Source organism: Pan paniscus, chromosome 7, assembly GCF_029289425.2.
Source record: "Pan paniscus chromosome 7, NHGRI_mPanPan1-v2.0_pri, whole genome shotgun sequence".
Taxonomy (NCBI): Eukaryota; Metazoa; Chordata; class Mammalia; order Primates; family Hominidae; genus Pan; species Pan paniscus.
The window spans coordinates 121,489,534-121,510,978 of record NC_073256.2 but is presented as its reverse complement, the minus strand read 5'-3'; the positions used below and the strand labels follow the sequence as shown (position 1 = coordinate 121,510,978).

Below are 21,445 nucleotides of genomic sequence, written 5' to 3'. Positions count from 1 at the left end.
ATGGTGGTGGGCACCTGTAATCCCAGCTACTCGGGAGGCTGAGGCAGGAGAATGGCATGAACCTGGGAGATGGAGCTTGCAGTGAGCCGAGATCGCACCACTGTACTCCAGCCTGGGCGACAGAGTAAGACTCTGTCTCAGAAAAAAAAAAAAAAAAAAAAGGCAAGGCCGGGCGCGGTGGCTCATGCCTGTTATCCCAGCACTTTGGGAGGACGAGGTGGGCAGATCACGAGGTCAGGAGATCGAGACCATCCTGGGTAACACGGTGAAACCCTGTCTCTACTAAAAATACAAAAAATTAGCCAGGCGTGGTGGCGGGCGCCTGTAGTCCCAGCTACTTGGGAGGCTGAGGCAGGAGAATGGCGTGAACCCGGGAGGAGGAGCTTGCAGTGAGGTGAGATCGCACTACTGCACCCCAGCCTGGGAGACAGAGCGAGACTCCATCTCAAAAAACAAAACAAAACAAAAACAACAAAAAACAAAAAAAACCTAACACCCCCAGAAAGGCATGAGACCATCTGGCATTTAGACTGAGAATACTAGGTGAAGCCATATATTAAATATTTGTAAAGTTTAATTTCTTTTTTGTTTTTTAGATTAAAAAAAAAAGTAAACTCTACTATTTCTTTCCATTCCCCAGGGAAGTGTATCATGTAGCCTCATGTAATTCATGGCCCTTTCATTGAGGATCACCATATGTGATACAATACTAGAAACTGAGAAGCATAAACTAAACAAGAAAAACAGTTTAGGCAAGAGATAGATGAGTAAATGATTACAGTTGCTAAATGTTATAACAGTTACTTTAAAGTACTGTGTGAGCTTATAAAGTATTACAAGATGAAAAGAGCGTAGATGCCTGAGTGACCACAGGTTACAACCAATGATCTCCACTTAAGTTCTGGATCTCACCTACCCAATTGTTCCCACAAGTAAGTCCCTGTTTTTAAAAAACAAAGCTCTTCTTTGATTCTCTCTCCCTCAAGTTATAGTCCTATTTTAAAATTTCTATTGCTTATTTGTTTTAAAAAATCCCAGAAAGAATTGTTTTTAACTGTGCTATCCAGTAATCACTAGTCGCATGTGCCTATTTGAATTTAAAATAATTTAATTAAAAATGTAAAAGAATTAAAAATCCAGTTAACTTAGTTACCCTAGCCACATTTCAAGTGTTCAATGGCCACATGTGACTAGCGCTACCATATTGTACAGGACAGGGCAGATGTAGGAGATTGCCATCACTGCCAAAAGTTCTATTTAACAGTACTATTCTAGACTGTAATAGAAAAATTAAAAGTGAAGTATCCAGATCCAGATTGTCTGGATTCAAATTCCAACTTCCACCCATGACATTAGCTGGGTAAATTTGGGGAATTTATTTCCTGTCTCCCTACTTTTTCCCCCCATCTATCGAATGGAGATAATAACTCATTCCTCCTTCATAACTTTGTTGTGAGGTTTAAATGATTTACATGTAAATGCTTTGAACTGTGACTAGCACATAATAAGTGCTTAAAAAGTGTTAGGTGTTCATATTTTTATTCTCACTGACTCTAACTCACCTCTTCGTTTTCTTTACATGCTCCCATCAGGCTTTGTCCACCACTGCAAGTTTTGTCAAGGTTTACCAAATTTCTCCATCTTGCCAAATTCAATGGTAAATTATCAGTCTTCATCTTACTTGGCCTGTCAGAGCCCCTGACACAGTTGATCATGTCCTGCTTCTTAAAATATTTTCTTCATTTGGTTTCTAAGATATCCTTTTTTTGTTTTTCCTTTAATGGTTGCCTTCTCTTAAGCCTCTGATGAATGTTCTTCTTCTTCCTGACCTCTAAATGGTAGAATGTCTTAGGGCTCAGTCTTTAGTTTTCTTCTTGATTCAAGTTACCATATATAATCTTATCCAGTTCTATGGCTTCAAATGCTACCCGCGGATTACTCCTAAATTACATCCTTAGCTTTGATCTACTGGGCTCTGAATTCATCTATGCACTTAATCATGTAATAACTGTACTTAGATGTCTAATGGACATCTCAAAATCAAAATCATGTCTAAAACAGAACTCTTGATTCCCCTATGAGGCTGAATTGGCTACTGATGTCTTATATCTACCATGTGATTTTAATGTACTTTCCTTACATTTAAAAATATTATCTTTATAGAAATGCTGTTAGGATAGCACGTGTCAATTCCATCAGTCAGATAGACATACTATGACTCAGATCTGCTGGATAAGTTTTTAAAGAGTCCATATTTAATATATAACCCAGAGTAAGCAATAGAATTCAAGTCTCCTTATTCCCTCTATATGCTCTCTACTAGGTTATGATGCCTATCAAGTCATACTCAATTCTTTAGAAACAGTGATTTAAAAGATGAGTTTCCAATTAACAGGCAATGGAACATACAAATAGTGTGACAGAAGAGAGTTATAACTTAGCCTCTATGTGTGTTGGTCAACATACCTTTATAAAAGGTTTCTCCTTTGCCAATTATTATTTACATATAATTACTGTGATATCATCCAGAATCATTTCACTATTCTTTAGGAAGACCCCGTTTTGCTGAGTTTCTACTCTTCAGAAGGGAGGTAAGTTGTCTTGTCTGATCTTGAAATCCATGGTGGTACAATAACATTTATTTTTACAATAGTAAATACCATCTCAAAATATTGAAATCATTATGATACATCATTCATCACATGATGACTCTTTAACTTAATTACATATAGATCTTCACATAGAGACCAGGAAAATAAAGAGAATACTAAACAAGTCTTTGAAAATACAAACATATAGCTGAAAACACACAAAGAATTTCTTTGTTTCAGGCAAGTTACTCAATACATCTTATATATTTATGTCTGAAGAAAGAAGCTATTATAAGATCCAGCATTATAAAATTAGTTCATTATTGTAGATAATGACTTTTGATAATTTAATATCTAAGCTACTAGATCATATGCTCAAATACTGAAATTTGAAGATTTGTTTCAAATACTTTTGGAGCTTATGATTCCATTTTTTTCTTAAGAAAATAAAGCATAATTAAAACCTTATTTTGAACACATATACATATGCACACAAATACAGAACTGAGAAACCCATTGGAAGTTTGAAATCCAGTAATTGTAAAACAATCTCTGTTGGCTATGCTACAGTTAAACTTGGGCTTTAAAATGAGAGATAATCTGAATTCTATTGTCAGCAGGTCAAATCTATTAAGGGGAGTAGGTATGAATAACTGCAAATTTTAAGAACAATTAAAAATGTACCCATTATAATGTCACTGAATAGTAATGAAGACAGTGACAAAGAGATTTTATCATTTGCTATGTAATATATAGGAAGAAACTTTATGATATAACAAGAAACAAGACTACATTTCTTAAATCTGCCAACATCACAATGTTTTTGAGACAAAAACCTATAACTACTCATACATGAAAATCAGTGTTGTTACAGAATCTCAATGTATGGTCAATAGAGCTATAATTTTGTAATACAAATACAATCAAAGAAAGATATATGGGACAGTTGTGCCAAACATGTAAAGACATGAAATTGATTATTGAGAAATACTGACCCTTCTGTTTTAGAATATTCTACCCTCTTAATTTCTGTGATACTATCCTCTCATAATTTTGGTCTTTTCTTTGTGATTGTTCCTTCTTCTTCTTCTTGGGCTCTTCCTCCGCGCAATTCTAAAATGTTAATCTTCCACAGGGCATTGTCTTGGCCTACTGCTGTTTTATCTGTATAATTCTTCTTGGGCAATTTCAGCCATGTTCATGAGTTTAAGTATTACCTAAACTTTGTAACTCTCAGATTTATGTCCCTGCTTCTGACACAAGCTTCAAAAGTGTTTATTTAAATGTTCTAGATATTTCCACTTGGAAATTTTCACAGATATCACAAATTCAAAATTTCATAAATCAAAGACTCATCCCTCTTCCTCTTTCCCCAACATCTCTTTTTTTTTTTTTGGAGTTGGGGGAGTGCAGGACAGAGTCTCGCTCCGTCACCCAGGCTGGAGGGCAGCAGCCAATCTCGGCTCACTGTAATCTCTGTCTCCCGGGTTGAAGCAATTCTCATGCCTCAGCCTCCAGTGTAGCTGGGACTACAGGCATAAGTCATCATGAGGGGCTAACTTTTGTATTTTTTGTAGAGATAGGGTTTTGCCATGTTGCCCAGGCTGGTCTCAAACTCCTGACCTCAAGTGATCTGCCTGCCTTGGCCTCCCAAAGTGCTGGGATTACAGGCATCAGTCACCATGCCACAACCACTCCTCTTATACTTCCAATATCCATTAATGGCACTACCATCCACTCAGTGATGCAAGTCAGAAATATGGGAGTCATCTTAGAATTTTCTCTCCTTCACCTCCTCATATCCAATCAGTCACTTAATCAGGTAAATGACTACTAATTTTGCTCTTTAAAAATTCCCTGAATCTATCATTCCCTCTCTATCTTTATTACGGCTGGCTTAGCTCAGGATCTTATCTTTTGTCTGAATTATCATACTTCTCTGTTAATTCATCCTTAAATGCTCTTTTCCAGGTGTGGACTTAAGTTTACCTCTTTATTGTAGCCCCACTAGAATATAAGCTCCAAGAGAAGAAGGATTTCTGTCTTCTGTTTTCTTTAGGATAGTCCCTGGCAAATGATAGGTACTCAAAAATTATTTGTTACATAAACAAATGGCAGCCTGAATGGCCTAAAAACTATACATAAAGTACATACAAATATGACCATATCAATCCTCTACTGAGAACCTTTTAAAACTTCCTATCATCTATAATTATGATCTGAGATGCTCTATGACCTGGTCTCTATTTATCTACTAGCCTCATCTCTAGCTATTTAGTCCAATATTTTATGTTAAAATTATGTAACTGTTTATCATTCCTGCACATATCATGGATCTATGCCTTGTTTCTTACGGTTTCTATCTAGAACACCTTTCTAATTGTCTTTTACCTAGTTGGCAGCCACTTGAGTCACTGAGATGATACCTCTGATTAGGTATCATCCCCAGGAATTCATTCCTGGAATTCCAGGTTGAGTCAAGTGGCCTTCCTCTGAGCATCCAGTGTACCATCTATGTAATTCTAGATTCACCACTGGCGTATGACCTTGAAGCAATCTGTTTAAGTATCTGTCCTCTATTAGACTGTAAGCAACTTGGGTTATAAATGATTTCCTATTCATCTTTTTTCTTCATGTGTCTGGCACACGGTAAGCGCTCAATACTTATAAATAAGAACCCTGAGTGAATGGAATTAATTATTTAGTTTCATATATTTTCTAACTTGTAGTCTTACTAATGTCCATTTTAGGTTCCTAATTTAAAAAAAATTAGTAGACTTTATTTTTTAGAGAAGTTTTAGATTGACAGATGTTTGTAAGTTTTAAAGAAAAACATGCAATGAAGTTCTATTAGAGAAGTATAAAAAAACCTCAATTTCAAAAGGCCAACATGTATCATATTAGCACAACATAGTTAATTAGGTATAAATACTAACAATTTTAAAAATCATTAAAATATGATCTGTATGTCCACTGTCCATAAATTAAACTTCTATTTATATATTAAAATGCAAAATAGTATTTTACAACACCAAATTAAAAATCCTATGACAAAAATCACTTTAAATATCTTTAGTTACAATCAGAATATAAAAAATACCACCAAATAATTATTTCAATATAATATTGTTAAATAAGACTAAATTCCCAGAATCACAAGTACGGTTTGTAAAAATCAAGATTAGCCGGGTCCAGGAATTAATGTAACCTTAAATTCTTTTGTGCTGTAGATTTATATGACTTCTATGTGCAAGAGTCTTAGTAGTCAAACACAAATTAGATTTAATCCAGCTGCCTATAATTTATTTTGCTATAAAAGAAACACCATATTACATGCATTTGTTTGTCAAGTAGAAGATATGCTATTATTTCCAAGATACCAAGGATTTAATGTTTAATTATCTACACCCATTTGAAAAAAGACATTGCTTTGATTCACAAATTTCTTAATTGCTAACAGTGGCTTTTCTGAGTAGGAGTGTTGTATATAATTTATTTTTGCAGATGTGATTTAGCAACTGAATTTTAAAGTAGCAAAGCTTTGAATATCTTCACTGTCAGCAGAAAATTCCTCCATCCCTGCTGCTGGAGAATATTGCTGTTTGAAGTTTTAACAGGGAAATAAAAATTGCAGTGAGAAAATTGATAACTACTGGTAAATGTTGCTTACAAACTGAAAAGGAAGTTGGGTTGTCAGCAAAACAAGAACTGTATTATTCACACAAAATATGAGAAGTCATCTTCACAGCATCTTGCTGGGAATGGAAATTAATTTAGCTGGTTCCAACTTGAGGAACCTAAAGAAAAGCAAATATCCCCCATTTCAGATTATCTTTACAAAGGATCAGCAGCTGGCAATTGGGTGTCACAGCGTAACTCCTCCCTGAGGAGGAAAGACATTATCTACATTTTAAGAACACTGGCCAAGGTTCACTTGGAAGCAGGCTCATTGATCACTGGAAAAAACATCATTGTTGATTTCAGAAAGGTTAACTAGTTTAAAATGCCCTTTCCCTCTGGAACATGTCATCATCCACACATTACTGCAATAAAATGAGTAAGAGAAAAGAAATATATCTTGTAATGACAACTCAAATATCAAGTTAAAAGTAACATTGAAATTCCTACCCGTTTGGCTGAGCTGAGAAGCACTGCGACTTTTCCGTGACAGACCAACGATAGCTACCATTTTGGCACCAAGGCTAGAGCGCCGCTTTTTGCCACTGGTGCCCAAGGTGCCCACTGCAGTGTCAGACTGGCTGCCATCATTCTTCTCCAGTGAGCACATGTCTCCACTGATGCTGGTGCTTTTTGTCATGTTCTTCCCTGATATGCCCATTTGTCTGCTTTGCATTTTGGACGTAAAGACACTGTCAGCCGATGGATCATTAAAAGTGAGGACAAGAGTAAAAAGGAAAAGACAGAAAATGCATTTTAGATAAAACGTTTGGAGTATAATTAAATTATATCATCTATGGAATATATTTTTAGGAGTTAAAAAATTTCAAATACCATGGTCTTGATTGTGCTTTGCTACTCTGAGCCAACCTTAGAGCAAATATGCAAAATCAGATTTATGATTTTATTTCTGCTGTCAAAGACAAGGTGCAAATTCGTATGATCACAGGAAAAAAAATTCATGAAAAATCAGTGGGTTCATTTAAGACACTATGCTGTCCTGCAGCACCTAAAGGTAGCCATACGACATAAGGGAGAAGCTTACAAAAACATTCTTCTCTATTTTACTGTTGCCTTCAAAAGGTAATTAGACAAGTGGGAAAATTTTACCAAAAAAAAAAAAAAAAAAAAAAGGCTGATAATATAATATCCATTTCAAGAGTGGCCCTGTAAGTTTTCTCATAATAAGGTTTATCTAATAATGGTTAAATTTTCTAAAAAGGCTTGCTATTTTCATTAGCTTTGAATTAAAAAATACTTTATTTCACTTTACTTAATCATTACTGATATAAATCTATATTACAAAAATAAAGAAAAGAAAGATTTTCTTCTTGCACTCTTTTGAAAGAAAGAAAAATCATTATCAGTTTTCCAGACAGTGCGCCAGAAAGCAATTGATGAATCACTGAGGCATGTGAGCTGATTGATAATCTACTGCAAGACTAATACTGCAACTGGGAGTAATTAAAGAAATGACTTTGGATTTTTCCACGATTTGTGGGGTATGGTAGAGGTAGATTAGAAAGCGAAGAATCTGGAAGCAGGCTATCCAGCTAGCCCCCATAAACCTAGGAGGGCTATGAGGGAAGCAGTCTGTTTTGCAGGAATGAAAATACTTATTTACACATCAATTTTTGACTCAGTATTAGAAAGTTTTACTTTGGTTCTGATAATGAATGTTTAATACATAAAGTGATAAAAAAGAATAAAAATCAAGAAACAGAAATATCTTTAAACATTATTTAAAGGATGAGAATTAGAAAACTAACTTATTGAGGTGAACTCCTATGTGTAATTCAATATCTTTGTCTTCCAGAAAAAAAAAAGTGTTTTCTATTCTAGAGTAAAGTCTGGTTAAAGGCTAGAACCACATATTACTTTTATTAACCTATGTAATATCTTCTCCAAGTATTTAGGCGGTAAAAGACCCAGTGTGAAATTAAAAAAATATATAGTGAAGTATACTATTATATCCCTCACATTTGTTTTAAGAAAAAAATGTGGCACACATAGTCAGAAACAGGACAAAGAGAGTTAGTGTGTGTGTGTGCGAGGGAGAGAGAGAGAAGGCGCAGGTGGGTGGGGAGAGAAGAGAAAAGAAGAGAAGAGAAGAGAAAAGAGATGAGAATATGTTTCTGTAATATCCTGAAACGATAATTTTCAAGTTTGTTTTATTTTGATAGAAAGTAAAAAGAAAAGGCTTGTTATCGTTTAAAAGAGCCAAAGTTTAACAGAAACGAAGGCTTTTTATATAACCTATGTTCCATACTCAGAATAACCTAGTGTTTCTGTTATATAGCAATTTTTGGGTGTGCACAGTAGCTCACGTCTGTAATCCTAGCACTTAGGGAGGCTGAGGCATGACGACTGCTTAAGCCCAGGAGTTTGATACCAGCCTGGCAACATGTGAGACCCCATCTTTACAAAAAAGTAAAAAATTAGCCAGGCATGGTGGCACATGCCTGCAGTCCCAGCTACTTCGGAGGCACAGGAGGATCACCTGAGCCCGAGATGTTGAGATTGCAGCGAGCCGAGATGGTGCCACTGCACTCCAGCCTTGATGACAGAGTTAGATCCTGTCTCAGAAAAAAGAAAAAGAAATTTTCATTCAAAACATATACTCTTCTAAAGAACCACCTAATCTACTAATTACCAAGGATGTCAAAGATACACTCACAAAATTGTATCTTGTGATTTTTGCATTTGAATTTTTATGTTTGAATATCAAGGCCATAAAGAACTTGACCAAAATCAAATAAGACACTACAATAAAATACTAACTGGAACTGATACATCATTTTGCAGATAAACAATATTTTAATGAGAACTTTGTTTGAAACAAGTGCACTTCTCTTCAACCTAACAACTTTAATAAAGCATTATTTACAAAAGGAGTTATTTATTTTTATTCATTTGTTTTTTAGAGATGGTGTTTTGCTCTGTCACCCAGGCTAGGGTGCAGTGGTGGAATCATAGCTCAACGTAACCTCGAACCCCTGGGCTCAAGTGATTTTGATTTTCCTGCTTTAGCTTCCTAAGTGCTAGGACTACAGTGCATGCCAGCACACCTGGCTTTTTTTTTTTTTTCTTTGGGAGGGGAGACAGGTTCTCACTGTGTTGCCCGGGCTGGTCTCAACTCCTGGACGCAAGTGATCCTCTCTCCTGATCCTCTCAAAGTCTTGGGATTACAGGCGTGAGCCACCGAGCCTGGCCCAAAAGGGGTTATTAAAAGTTTTATAAGATGGATGCTCTTTTTATTTCCTTGAAACTTAGAGATCACCAGGGATGAGTTTATGAATAGTAGCACTAGAGTGGTGTGTTTTGATGAGAGAAAGATTGCAGCTATGGTTCCTTTTCTTTCTTCACTGGACATCATCTAAAACGATAAGCAAAAAATGTTGTAAGCAAATAAGCTACCATTTTTCTTTTTTTTTGAGATGGAGTTTCGCTCTTGTTGCCCAGGCTGGATTGCAATGGCGCGATCTAGCTCGGCGCGATCTAGCTCACAGCAATCTCTGCCTCCCGGGTTCAAGCGATTCTCCTGTCGCAGCCTCACAAGTAGCTGGGATTGCAGGCATGCGCCACCATGTCCGGCTTATTTATTTATTTATTTATTTATTTATTGTATTTTTAGTAGAGACGGGGTTTCTCCATGTTGGTCAGGCTAGTCTTGAACTCCTGACCTCAGGTGATGCTCCCGCCTTGGTCTCCCAAAGAGCTGGGATTACAGGCGTGAGCCACCACGCCCAGCCACAAGCTACCAAAATTTTTAAAGTTTTGGGACTCTTGATTTTTGAAAAAGTGTTTAAAGTTTTGGGAGTCTTGATTTATGAAATACTTTGGAGTAAAGAATGTGTAATTATGGGCCATATTTTAAAATGCCCAATGTGGTTAGGAAAAGACGTATTACATTAGTAATTTTTTTAAAAGAGAAATTTTATAAGGGTTTGGAAATACAGTATATTTCAACACTTCTAGTGGGATCTCAGTGATAGATTTCTAAAGAGCAACTTGGCAATATATGTCAAAAGCTTTAAAAAAAAACAAGCCTACCCTTTAACCTAGCATTTCAACTTCACAATTTATCATAAAGGAAAACTTAGCAATGTGTACAGATTTAGCTATAATGATATTTATTGCACAATTGATTATAATAGCAAAAACAAAACAAAATAAGACAAGGGGAAAAACCCACAAATGTCCAACAACAGTGGATGTTTAAATAAATTATGTTCATCAATAAAAGACAATGTACTTTTGAAAATGCTGTTATACATAAATGTTTATGGACATAAAAAGATATTCTTGATGGTGGGGGATGGGGAGGGAGAAGCAGATATCTGTAACTTAGCTTTGGATGACATATGTATCAAATATGGAATTACCCTACTACTAGGGGACACAGGCAAATTCAAATCCCAGAGTTTTTCCAGTGACAGAAATCCAAAAATAGTTTTATAAAAAAAAGAAGCAATATTTTGTGCTAAACTAAGTAATTTGAGAAGCCTAGATTCATGAGATGATGTGCCAGTCATCTGCACAAAAGAAGAATGAAGAGATATGAAGAAAAATAAAATTATGTGTTCAGAAAAATTTTATTTTTAGGGGAAAAATATAAATGTACGTAGCCAAAAATATGAAAGGATATACTGTGACCAGTCTGCTAAAAGTCATTTTAATTTTTTCTGGTTGATAGCTATGTTTTAAAAAAAGTTTGTCTTTTTCTATTTTGTTTTTTCCAGAATAAACATAAAAAGTGTTGGTAACTAAAAAAAATTAAAACAGACAAACGAAAAGAGCAATCAAGGTCCAACATCGCTTCTTCTTTTATGTAAATCAAATTACTCAACCCACATTAGTTCTTGTCATGGGTTAAAGGTACAGTATGGATTTCTAGCTAATCCTAACAGATTACTACACAATAGATTAAGTGTTGATATAGGGTGTTCGCTTCTAGAAAAGGACACTGTTTTTACATTTCTAAATATTGTTTTGTGCATATTTCTAATTTTTGGCTTTAGAAAAACAATAAAAACTGTATATATTTAGTATTATCAAAGTTAAATATATAAAACTGCCAATACAGAGATTGATTTATGGCAAAATTATAGTTGTTGAAAAGTTGTATCCTGAATGGTTAAAGAAAAAGGCAAATCTAGTATTGTCAATCATTAGGAGAAAAACAAGTAACTACAAAGCAAGTGAAACACAAGTATTCCCCAAATACATAAATAGCATATAGGGATTATTGGAAGATGTGATTAAATCAAATGAAGTTTATATGCTATAGGGCCAAAGTTTTCATTTATAGGTTTGAATGAATAGAGGTAAGTGGTTTGGCTTAAAGATAATAAATAGCAAAGATGAGACAAAGACAAATTCTGAGTCTTAAGAATGTATAGTCATGCCAAAACAAATATTTCATCACATTAGAGCTGAGAAGGTAGTCTGGAAATAATTTACCAAGGAATGAAAGACTGGGGTGATTCTGTGGAGGCCTAACAGCTAATACAACGGAGAATTAGGACTGTGGCACAGGGACAGAAAATACATTGAAGGATAGAAAGTAGACAGAGATAGTTCCAGGAATGAAACTATTTATAACATCTTTGGCAAGAAAGTGGTGATAAGGCTTGTACTGTTCAAGAGTTTGAAGACAATAGCATTCCTGGTAGATTAGAAACAAACCCAGTAGGACTGGTCAAGCTCCTAAACATGGTATCTTGAAAGGCTTACTTCCTTTTTCTTCCTACTGTTGTGCTTCCTGAGCCAGGTGCCACAAATTAACTGAATACCTGTTACTACTATAACTCATACTTCATCACACCAGTTGGCAGTAATTGGATAAATGTCTGGGTTTTAAAGTGCCGTTTCTTGCATGTTCTTTGCAGGAAAAAAAACAGCAACAAAAAAATCTGGCTTCTGTCTAAAGTTCTCCTTTTATGTAAAAACTTCTCTACATTAAATACCATTCCTTTCCTAAAATGTGGTAGCTGAAATTACTATTATCCTAATTTACTACAAATAAACTTTATTTCACTTAAACTCAGATTACCATCTATGATTTTAGGCTAGTAAAGTAGTAATCATTTATTCAACAAAGATTTACTGAACACCTATTATGACAAATATGCGGATACAAAAATGATATGACATAGTCTCTGATTAATTTGCTGGCAAATATCAGCATATAAAACGCAAATAAGGCTGCATAAGAACTTGGTTTTGGTTTACAACTGAAATTCCAATGGTCAACTCTAATGTCAAGAAACTGTAATTAAGTTAAATGAAAACCTCTCTTTGAAGAGTATGTAAAAACTGAGTTTTTCATACTAATTCTTTGACTTCTGGAGATGACAGAAATTTAAAGTTTAGTATTTTTAACATTATTGCAAGTACTGTATATAAACACATTATGTTAATACGCTTGAATGTATCAGTATAGTATCTAAATGTATTAGAGGGCACACGCGTGTGTCTGTGTGTGTGTCTATGCCACAAAATGTCCAGGGTTAGGGAGAAACATTTGGCTAATTAACAAAGTATATTTAGTCAAAAACATCTGCCTTGATTATAGCCATTAGTAATTAATCTATGTTTAAGGTTCTTAAGTCTTAGGTCTCATGGCAGGAAGCAGTATTTCAGTGGTCATAAGGTAGGTCACTGCTTACTTGGGATAACTTAAGGAGCATCCAGGAGGCCTGTAATTTCCAAAATTCCTTTCCCAAGAGCTTGTTAATGCCAAAAATTCCAATATATTAAAGATTTCTTTTTTTAAAAAAATGATTTGTTTCTTAAAGTTTGCTCCCTTTTAACATGTCACATTCCCGGGATTTGGACATTCTTATTTAAAAGATATTTACTTTGGGCCAGGTGCAGTGGCTCACGTCTGTAATCCCAGCACTTTGGGAGGCTGAGGCGGGTGGACCACCTGGGGTGAGAAGTTTGAAACCAGCCTGGCCAACATGGCAAAACCCCATCTCTACTAAAACTAACAAAAATTAGCTGGGTGTGGTGGCGGGCACCTGTAATCCCAGCTATTCAGGAGGCTGAGGCAGGAGAATCGCTTGAACCCGGGAGGCGGAGGTTGTGGTTGAGCAGAGATCACGCCATTGCACTCCAGCCTGGGCAACAAGAGCGAAACTCTGTCGCAAAAAGAAAAAAAAAAAAAAAAAAAAGGAAGATATTTACTTTGAAATAAACAAAAATAAATTAAATTAAAAGTAGTAGGCTATGTAGCAGGCATTATTCTCAAAATTAAGAGGTATAGCATAGAAAAGTATAGAATACTCCTGTTTCATGGAGCTTTCATTCATACTGTCATAGTGAAAGACAGTAAACATATAAATAATTGATAATTTTAGATAGTGATATGTGATCTGAAGAAAATAAGATGGAATAAAATAACAAGGGACTGAAAAGTTTGGCGACAACATTAAATAAGGTTGTCAAGGAAGGCCTCTCTGAAGAGGAGACAATTTAGCTGAGCCCTGAATGATGAACCCAGTCAGATAAAAGAAGCATGTTCTAAGCTTAGAGAGGAGCAAGTGCAAATATCCTGAGGCAGGAATGAGAATGCTTGTTAGAGGAAATTTACAAAACTAAATATAAATGGAATGAGGTGAAGGTGAGCATTGTAGACAGGATAAGGCCTACATGTGTGGGGACAAATGCATGGCCTGCACGACTTACTCGTATTTAACTGCCTATTCAGATATTACATCAGAGCTGTCCTAAGACTGTGAGAACATAGATTGCACAGGTTCTTGTATCAGGAGACTTGGGATTCAGCTCAGTATTATGTCTCCAAATACAACATCAAAGGGCATTTTGGAGAGATCATGGCTATCTTCCTTAAAAGTGATAAATTTATGAAGGCTAAATCTTTAAGGAAACTAGGAATATTCCTTTATTAACTGAACACAAAAAGTTTATTTAAACTCTTAAGTCTGTCTATATATTGAACCTTTACTATCTCTTGAATTTATTAATTCTCTACCAAATTATTGAATAATAGACCTCTCCCTCCACCATGAGTTTGAAGGAAGTTACTTTAAAGAAAAATTTTAAACGTTATTACTTTATAGATCATATGTTTCTCTGTTTATCACACCATGCTCATGGTTCCTAATCATTTGTCTATCATCAAATGATAATTTTTCAGTATCTTTTTTTATGCTAGTTATATGTCCCTGCACTCTCTCTAGCTATGTTTTGTCTTCCTTAAAAACAATTAAGCACAAAAACTACATTTAAAATGTACATGTTTCAAAAATAGGTGTCACTTGCTTCCTCTGTCGATTTAAGATAAAAATGTATACAAAAATTATGATTTTTAAAATGTCTTCATTATAACATGTATCTTACAAAAACTGTATCTCTTCTCTGATGATTTCAGCTACTTTATTTTTAATCATCCTCAGAGAGATGACCTGGTTTCCATTTTGTTTCTTTTTCCCCTTGAATTTTTAGTTCAAACATTTCTGTACTCAGCTAATTTAAACCATAGTAAACATCTTGCCACAAATTGATTGATTCCTTTAGCAAACATCTACCTTGCATCTACTTGGTGTTAGGTCCCAAGGCAGCAAGTGGGGGCTGAAATGGTACCTGCCCTCCATGCTCTGGCATACGGGGACTGAAATTGACAAAAAGGAAGAATACATTTTTTTCTTCAAATAAAGAAGGAATTTTCTCTAATTGTTCTGTTCAAAGCAAGTATCCATTTCTAATTATCTACCTAGAGGTACCACTTTTTCTAATTTGTGCAAAGCCTCCATTTAGGCAAATGGTAGCTTTGGCCCTGTGGTCAATAAGAACAATAAATAAGACATGAGACATAGTTATTATCTAAGGGACATGTGCTTTAGGGGTACAAATATGAGTGAAAATGCTTATACAAATTAGCAAAAGTTATAAGTACAGAGAAAAGGGACATAAACCCAGTGTTATGAAATTTCACTGGAGGGAAGGATACTATTGAGAATCAGAGATGAGAAAAGCTTTATAAACTTGGGTCTTGAATGGTGGGTAAAAATTATGACATGTAGAGAGAGAAAAATATTCAAGAGAATATTATAAATAATACAGTGGTTAGAATGCACATATCATGGTTTTAAGATGCAAAAATCTTCAAAAATAGCAAACTGAATTCAACAATACATTAAAAAGAACTTTCATCATGACCAAGTGGGATTGATCCTAGCGATGCGAAGATGGTTCAACATATGTAAATCAATCAATGTGATACATTGTATCAAAAGAATGAAGGACAAAAACCATATGATAATTTCAACTGATGCTGAAAAAGCATTTGATAAAATTAAATATCCCTTCAGGATGAAAACTTTCAAAAAACTGGGTATAGAAGGAACATACCTAAACTCTGTAAAAGCCATACACAATAGACCCACAGCTAGTATCATACTGAATGGGGAAAAGCTGAAAGCCTTTCCTGCAAGATCTGAAACATGGCAAAGATAGCCATTTTCACCACTATTATTCAACATCATACTGGAAGTCCTAGCTAGATCAATCAAACAAGAGAAATAAACAAAGGGCATCCAAATTGGAAAGAAAGAAGTCAAATTATCTTTGTTTGCAGATGATAGGATTTTATATTTGGAAAAACCTGAAGACTACACCAAAAAAACTATTAGAATTGATAAAAAAAATTCAGGAAAGTTGCAGGACATAAAATTGACATACAAAAATCAGTAGCATTTCTATATGGCAACAGTAAACAATCTGAAAAAGAAATCAAGAAAGTAATCTCACGTATAATAGCTACAAATGACATAAAATGCCTAGGATAAACTTAACCAAAGAAGTGAAATATCTCTATAATAAAACTACAAAACACTGACAGGAGAAATTGAAGAGGACACAAAAAATGGAAAGATATTCCATGTTCATGGACTGGAAGAATCAATATTGTTAAAATGTCCATATTACCCAAAGCAATCTACAGATTCAATGTAATCTGTATCACAATACCAATATTCTTCACAGAAATAGAAACAATAACCCTAAAATTTATATGGGGACACAAAAGACTCAGAATAGCTAAAGCTATCCTAAACAAAAAGAACAAAACTGGAGGAATCACATTATCTGACTTCAAATTATACTACAGAGCTGTATTAACCAAAACAGCATGATCCTGGAATAAAAACAGACATATAGACCAATGGAACACAAAAGAGATCCCAGAAACAAATTCAGACACCTCCACTGAAGTCATTTTTGACAAAGGTGTCAAGAACATACATTGAGGTTAGAACAGTCTCTTCAATAAATGGTGCTGGAAAACAAGACATCCATATGCAGAAAAATAAAACTAGATCCCTATCTCTTGCCATATACAAAAATCAAATCAAAATTGATGAAATATTTAAATTTAAGACCTCAAATTATGAAACTACTAAAAGAAAACATTGGGGAAACTCTCCAGGACACTGGTCTGGGCAAAGATTTCTCGAGTAATACCTCACAAGCTCAGGCAACCAAAGCAAAAATGGACAAATGGGATCACATCAGGTTAAAAAGCTTCTGCCACAGCAAAGGAAACAACAAAGTGAAGAGACAATCCACAGAATAGGAGAAAATATTTGCAAACTACCCGTCTGACAAGGGATTAATAACCAGAATATACAAGGAGCTCAGTCAACAGGAAAAAATGTAATAATCCAATTTTTAAATGGGTGAAAGATCTAAATAGAAATTTATCAAAAGAAGACATACAAATGGCAAACAGGTACATGAGAAGGCATTCAACATCACTAATCATCAGAGAAATGCAAATCAAAACTACAATGAAATATCATTTCACCCCGGTTAAAATGGATTTTATCGAAAAAAGAGGTGATGAATGCTGGCGAGAATGTGCAAAAAAGGGAACCCTCTTACACCGTTGGTGGGAATGTAAATTAGTACAACTACTATGAAGACAAGTTTGGAGGTTCCTCAAGAAACTAAAAACAGAACTACCATATTATCCAGAAATCCCACTGTGAGATATACACCCAAATTGAAGAGATATCTGCATTCTCATGGTTATTGCAGCACTATTCATGACAGCCAAGATTTGGAAGCAACCTAAGTATTCATCAACAGATGAATGGATAAAGAAAATGTGGTACATACATACAATGGAGTACTATTCAGCCATATAAAATAATGAAATCCTATCATTTACAACAACATGGATGGAACTGGAGGACGTTAAGTGAAATAGGCCAGCCACAGAAAGACAAACTTTGCATGTTTTCACTTATTCGCAGGAGCTAAAAATTAAAACAACTACACGCATGGACCTAGATTACAGAACGATGGTTATCAGAGGCTGAGAAGGGTAGTGGCGGTGGCAGGTGGGGAGAATAGGGATGATTAATGGGCACAAAAATATGATTAGATAGAATGAACAATATCTAGTATTTGAAAGCACAACAGGGTGACTGTAGTTAACAATTTATTATACATTTAAAAATAACTAAAAGAGTATAACTGGATTGTTTGTAAGAAATGGTGAATCATTTTTTTCTAACATGTAGAATTTCTAACATATATGTGAAGCAGTTACATCTGTGATCTCATTAAACAAACCTACAAATGAACAAATAAACAAGGCAATCTATTCAGTGAGGATGTCAAGAATAAAGCTATGCTTCTCTTATAAGTATCTTCTATTGATTATATACCTTTCTGCTATTTATCATATGCCATCTATTTATTATATACATGATTGTAATATATAATGAATGTATAAATGGGACAAAGACTTTTCTTCCTTTGTTCATTGGTAAATTGTAGGTTTTAAAATAATGTTTGCCACATGGTAAGTTTTCAGCAAATATATGTTGAATAAATGAGTTAATCTTTAAAACAAATGTAACTCTCTCAACGTTGTGATGAGGTAATCCTCATGAATTAACGAAGCAACCTCAATGAAGTAACATATATAGCAATTAGCACAATGTCTAGAATATGGTTAAGATACGTTGACTCTAATTATTATGTATATTTACAATTACATGGAGGCACTAGGGCTTTACTAAAAATATAAACAAACTTGTTAGATTTATTTGAAGAAGCAGCTATTTTATATAAACAGAGATGGTCTGTGGCCTTGAAGAAACAGTCCCTCAGATTTCCTACAGCCAAATAATCCCCATACCTTTGGTAATTTCAAATTTGAAAAGTATGTAATTCAATAAAAACCATTCATAAAATAATCCTGGCATGTGGATGACTGATAATAATGCATATACAAGTAAATTTAATTTCATAGACTAATTTGTTAATTTTCAGATTATTTATTGTTAATATATGAGTACAATTGAATTTTTTTTAACTTTTAAATCCAGGATACAAGTGCAGGTTGTTACATAGGTAAACTTGTGTTACAGGGGTTTGTTGCACAGATTATCTCATTACCCAGGTATTAAGCTTAGTACTCATTAGTTATTTTTCCTGTTTTTCTCCCTCCTCCCACCCTCCACCCTCCAAAAGGCTCCAGTGTGTCTTGTTCCCCTCTCTGTGTCCATGTGTTCTCATCATTTAACTCCCACTTATAAGTGAGAACAGGTGGTATTTAAATTTCTGTTCCTGTGTTAGTTTGCTAAGGATAATGGCCTCCAGCTCTATCCATGTCCCTGCAAAGGACATGATTGAATTCATTTTTATGGCTGCATAGCATTCCATGGTGTATATGTACCACATTTTCTTTATCCAGTCTATCACTGATGGGCATTTAGGTTGATTCTATGAAGAGACTAATTTATTATCTACAAAATGTCAAATATTATGGTTGGCACTAAATTGAAAGTTATACACTTTTGGCATAAATGAAATGCTATACACAATCCACGTGAATAAATTTACTCTTCATTTTTGTTGGTAAATAATTCTTAAAATTGGAAATTTCCTTTATTCCTTAGATTATCCCTAGAAAACATTCCAAAACTCCAAAATGTAGACTTTCCCATACACCCCTTTTTGTCTGTTAAGGATGACAATTTAAGTGCTGTATTATTGCTTTTAGCTAAATGTTAATTAAAATTGGATAAAAATGCTCAGTGAGAGTAGAGACATAAGATAGACAATAAATGGGTCATCAAAAAAGTCACCACTGTAACCTGAACACACTTATGGCAAAAGTGTTGAACAAAGTACATGGATGATTTGTATATTGAGTAGACAGAGTAATTCTCTACTGGTAAGCCAACTGAATTTAATTAGAAAACTCACGTTTGAGACATAGCTACACTAATCAAGTTGTAACTGAATAATCAAAGTAGTCTTTGTGCCTCAGTTTCCATATTGTATAAAACGGGGATAACATTATCCAGAAGGTTACCCCAGCAGTATCCAGAAGGTTGCTACAAGGCTTTCTGTCTCCTTTCCTTCCAGCTCAATTAATTAGTTATCTCTATTCTTCAACATTTTGAGAACCTTGAGCCCTCCACTTTTTCTCCAAGTATCAGCCCCTTCCTCTTCATTTATACTTAACCAACTTAGATTCCACAGCCCATCATTCCAACCACTCTTTTGCAAATATCTTAAACTTTTGAGTATCCCTCCTCATAAGACATCCAACTGGCTGAACTCCTTGATAAATCCTACCACATGCTGCTTCTCTGTGTACATCTCAACATTTCAGCATTCTTTTTTTTTTTTTTTTTTTTTTTTTTTTTGAGGTTGGGAGACAAGGTCTCACTCTGGCACCCAGGCTGGAGTGCACTGGCGTGATCACAACTCATTGTAACCTTGACCTCTTGGGCTCAAGTGATCCTCCCACCTCAGCCTCCCAGGTAGTTGGGACTACAGACATGCACCACCACACCTGACTAATTTTTTCTATTTCTCCTTTTTGTAGAGATCAAGTCTGGCCAAGTTCCCCAGGCTGGTCTTAACTACTTCTGGGCTTGAGTCATCTGCCTGCCTTGGCCTCCCAAAGTGCTGGGATTACAGGCATGAACCACCATGCCTGGCCCATATCAGCATTCTTGAAAAAAATTCAGTAGAGCACAGTTGCTCCACTATAGTTCACTATCATTGGCCTCAAAATTACAGCATATATGTTCTCCCCACTCATACAATAAGGAGTGCATACCTACCTTCTTCATGCTATTCAAATCTCTCACCTTCTGCTTTCCTCTCTGCAGACTTCTCCTTACATTTCATAGAGAAAATAGACGCTATCAGATGAAATTCCCTTATACCATATACATGAAGTTTTCAAAAATTAATGGAAAATTCATATTATGAAAAAAACTTCATGAATTTCAATTTTTTTTTTGCACCAAAAATAAGCTCATACTAACTTGTTGTAACATGTCTGAACAGGATCTATTTTGAGGTACTAAGAAGAATAAGACATCCATTTGAAAAGATCCCCTGTCAGAGCAATATAAATTCTGCTTAAATTGAAGTAAGAACAACACATTTAGGATGAAGTTTGGGTAGAAGAATGGTGAAATCACTAATATTTTATGAAAAGTTTATGGGGACAATGCCCCAAAGAAATCAGCAGTTTACAAATGGATAACTTGTTTTAAGAAGGGACAGAATGATATGTTCAAGATGAAGCCCCCAGTGGTAGATCATCCACATCAATTTGTGAGGAAAAAATTAATCTTATTTGTGCCTAATCAAAGAGGATCAACAATTAATAGCACAAACAATAGCCAACACCATAGACATCTCAATTGGTTCAGCTTACACAATTCTGACTGAAAAATTAAAGTTGAGTAAACTTTGCACTCAATGGGTGCCAAACCTGTTGGATTCAGATTACCTGCAGACAAAAGCAGAGCTTTCAATCGATTTTTTTGTTTGTTTTTGAGAGGAAGTCTCGCTCTGTCACGCTGGCTGGAGTGCAGTGGCACGATCTCGGCTCACTGCAAGCTCCGCCTCCCGGGTTCAAGCAATTCTCCTACCTCAGCCTCCAGAGTAGCTGGGATTGTAGGCGCTCAACACCATGCTCGGCTAATTTTTGTATTTTTAGTAGAGATGAGATCTCACCATGCTGGTGAAGCTGGTCTTGAACTCCTGACCTCAAATGATCCACCCGCCTTGGCCTCTCAAAGTGCTGGAATTACAGGCGTGAGCCACTGTGCCTGGCCCCAAAGTATCTTGAATTTGCTGCGGCTTATGTTGAGAAATAACATTTACTT

The 21,445-nt window shown here is 35.3% G+C and overlaps 1 protein-coding gene across 49 annotated transcripts in view; it reads right to left on the bottom strand.

The window, feature by feature from the left end:
* RIMS2 (regulating synaptic membrane exocytosis 2) overlaps window positions 1–21,445 on the bottom strand; it is a 743,118-nt gene that overhangs the window by 98,829 nt on the left and 622,844 nt on the right. For 28 of the 49 annotated variants that reach the window (XM_034966469.3, XM_055116819.2, XM_055116823.2 and 25 more), the window contains one exon: window positions 6,720–6,961. The exons of the other annotated variants lie outside the window; for them this stretch is intronic. In XM_034966469.3, coding sequence (XP_034822360.2) covers window positions 6,720–6,961 — 242 coding nt within the window. The remainder of the gene's footprint in view (window positions 1–6,719; window positions 6,962–21,445) is intronic. 49 annotated transcript variants of the gene reach the window in all.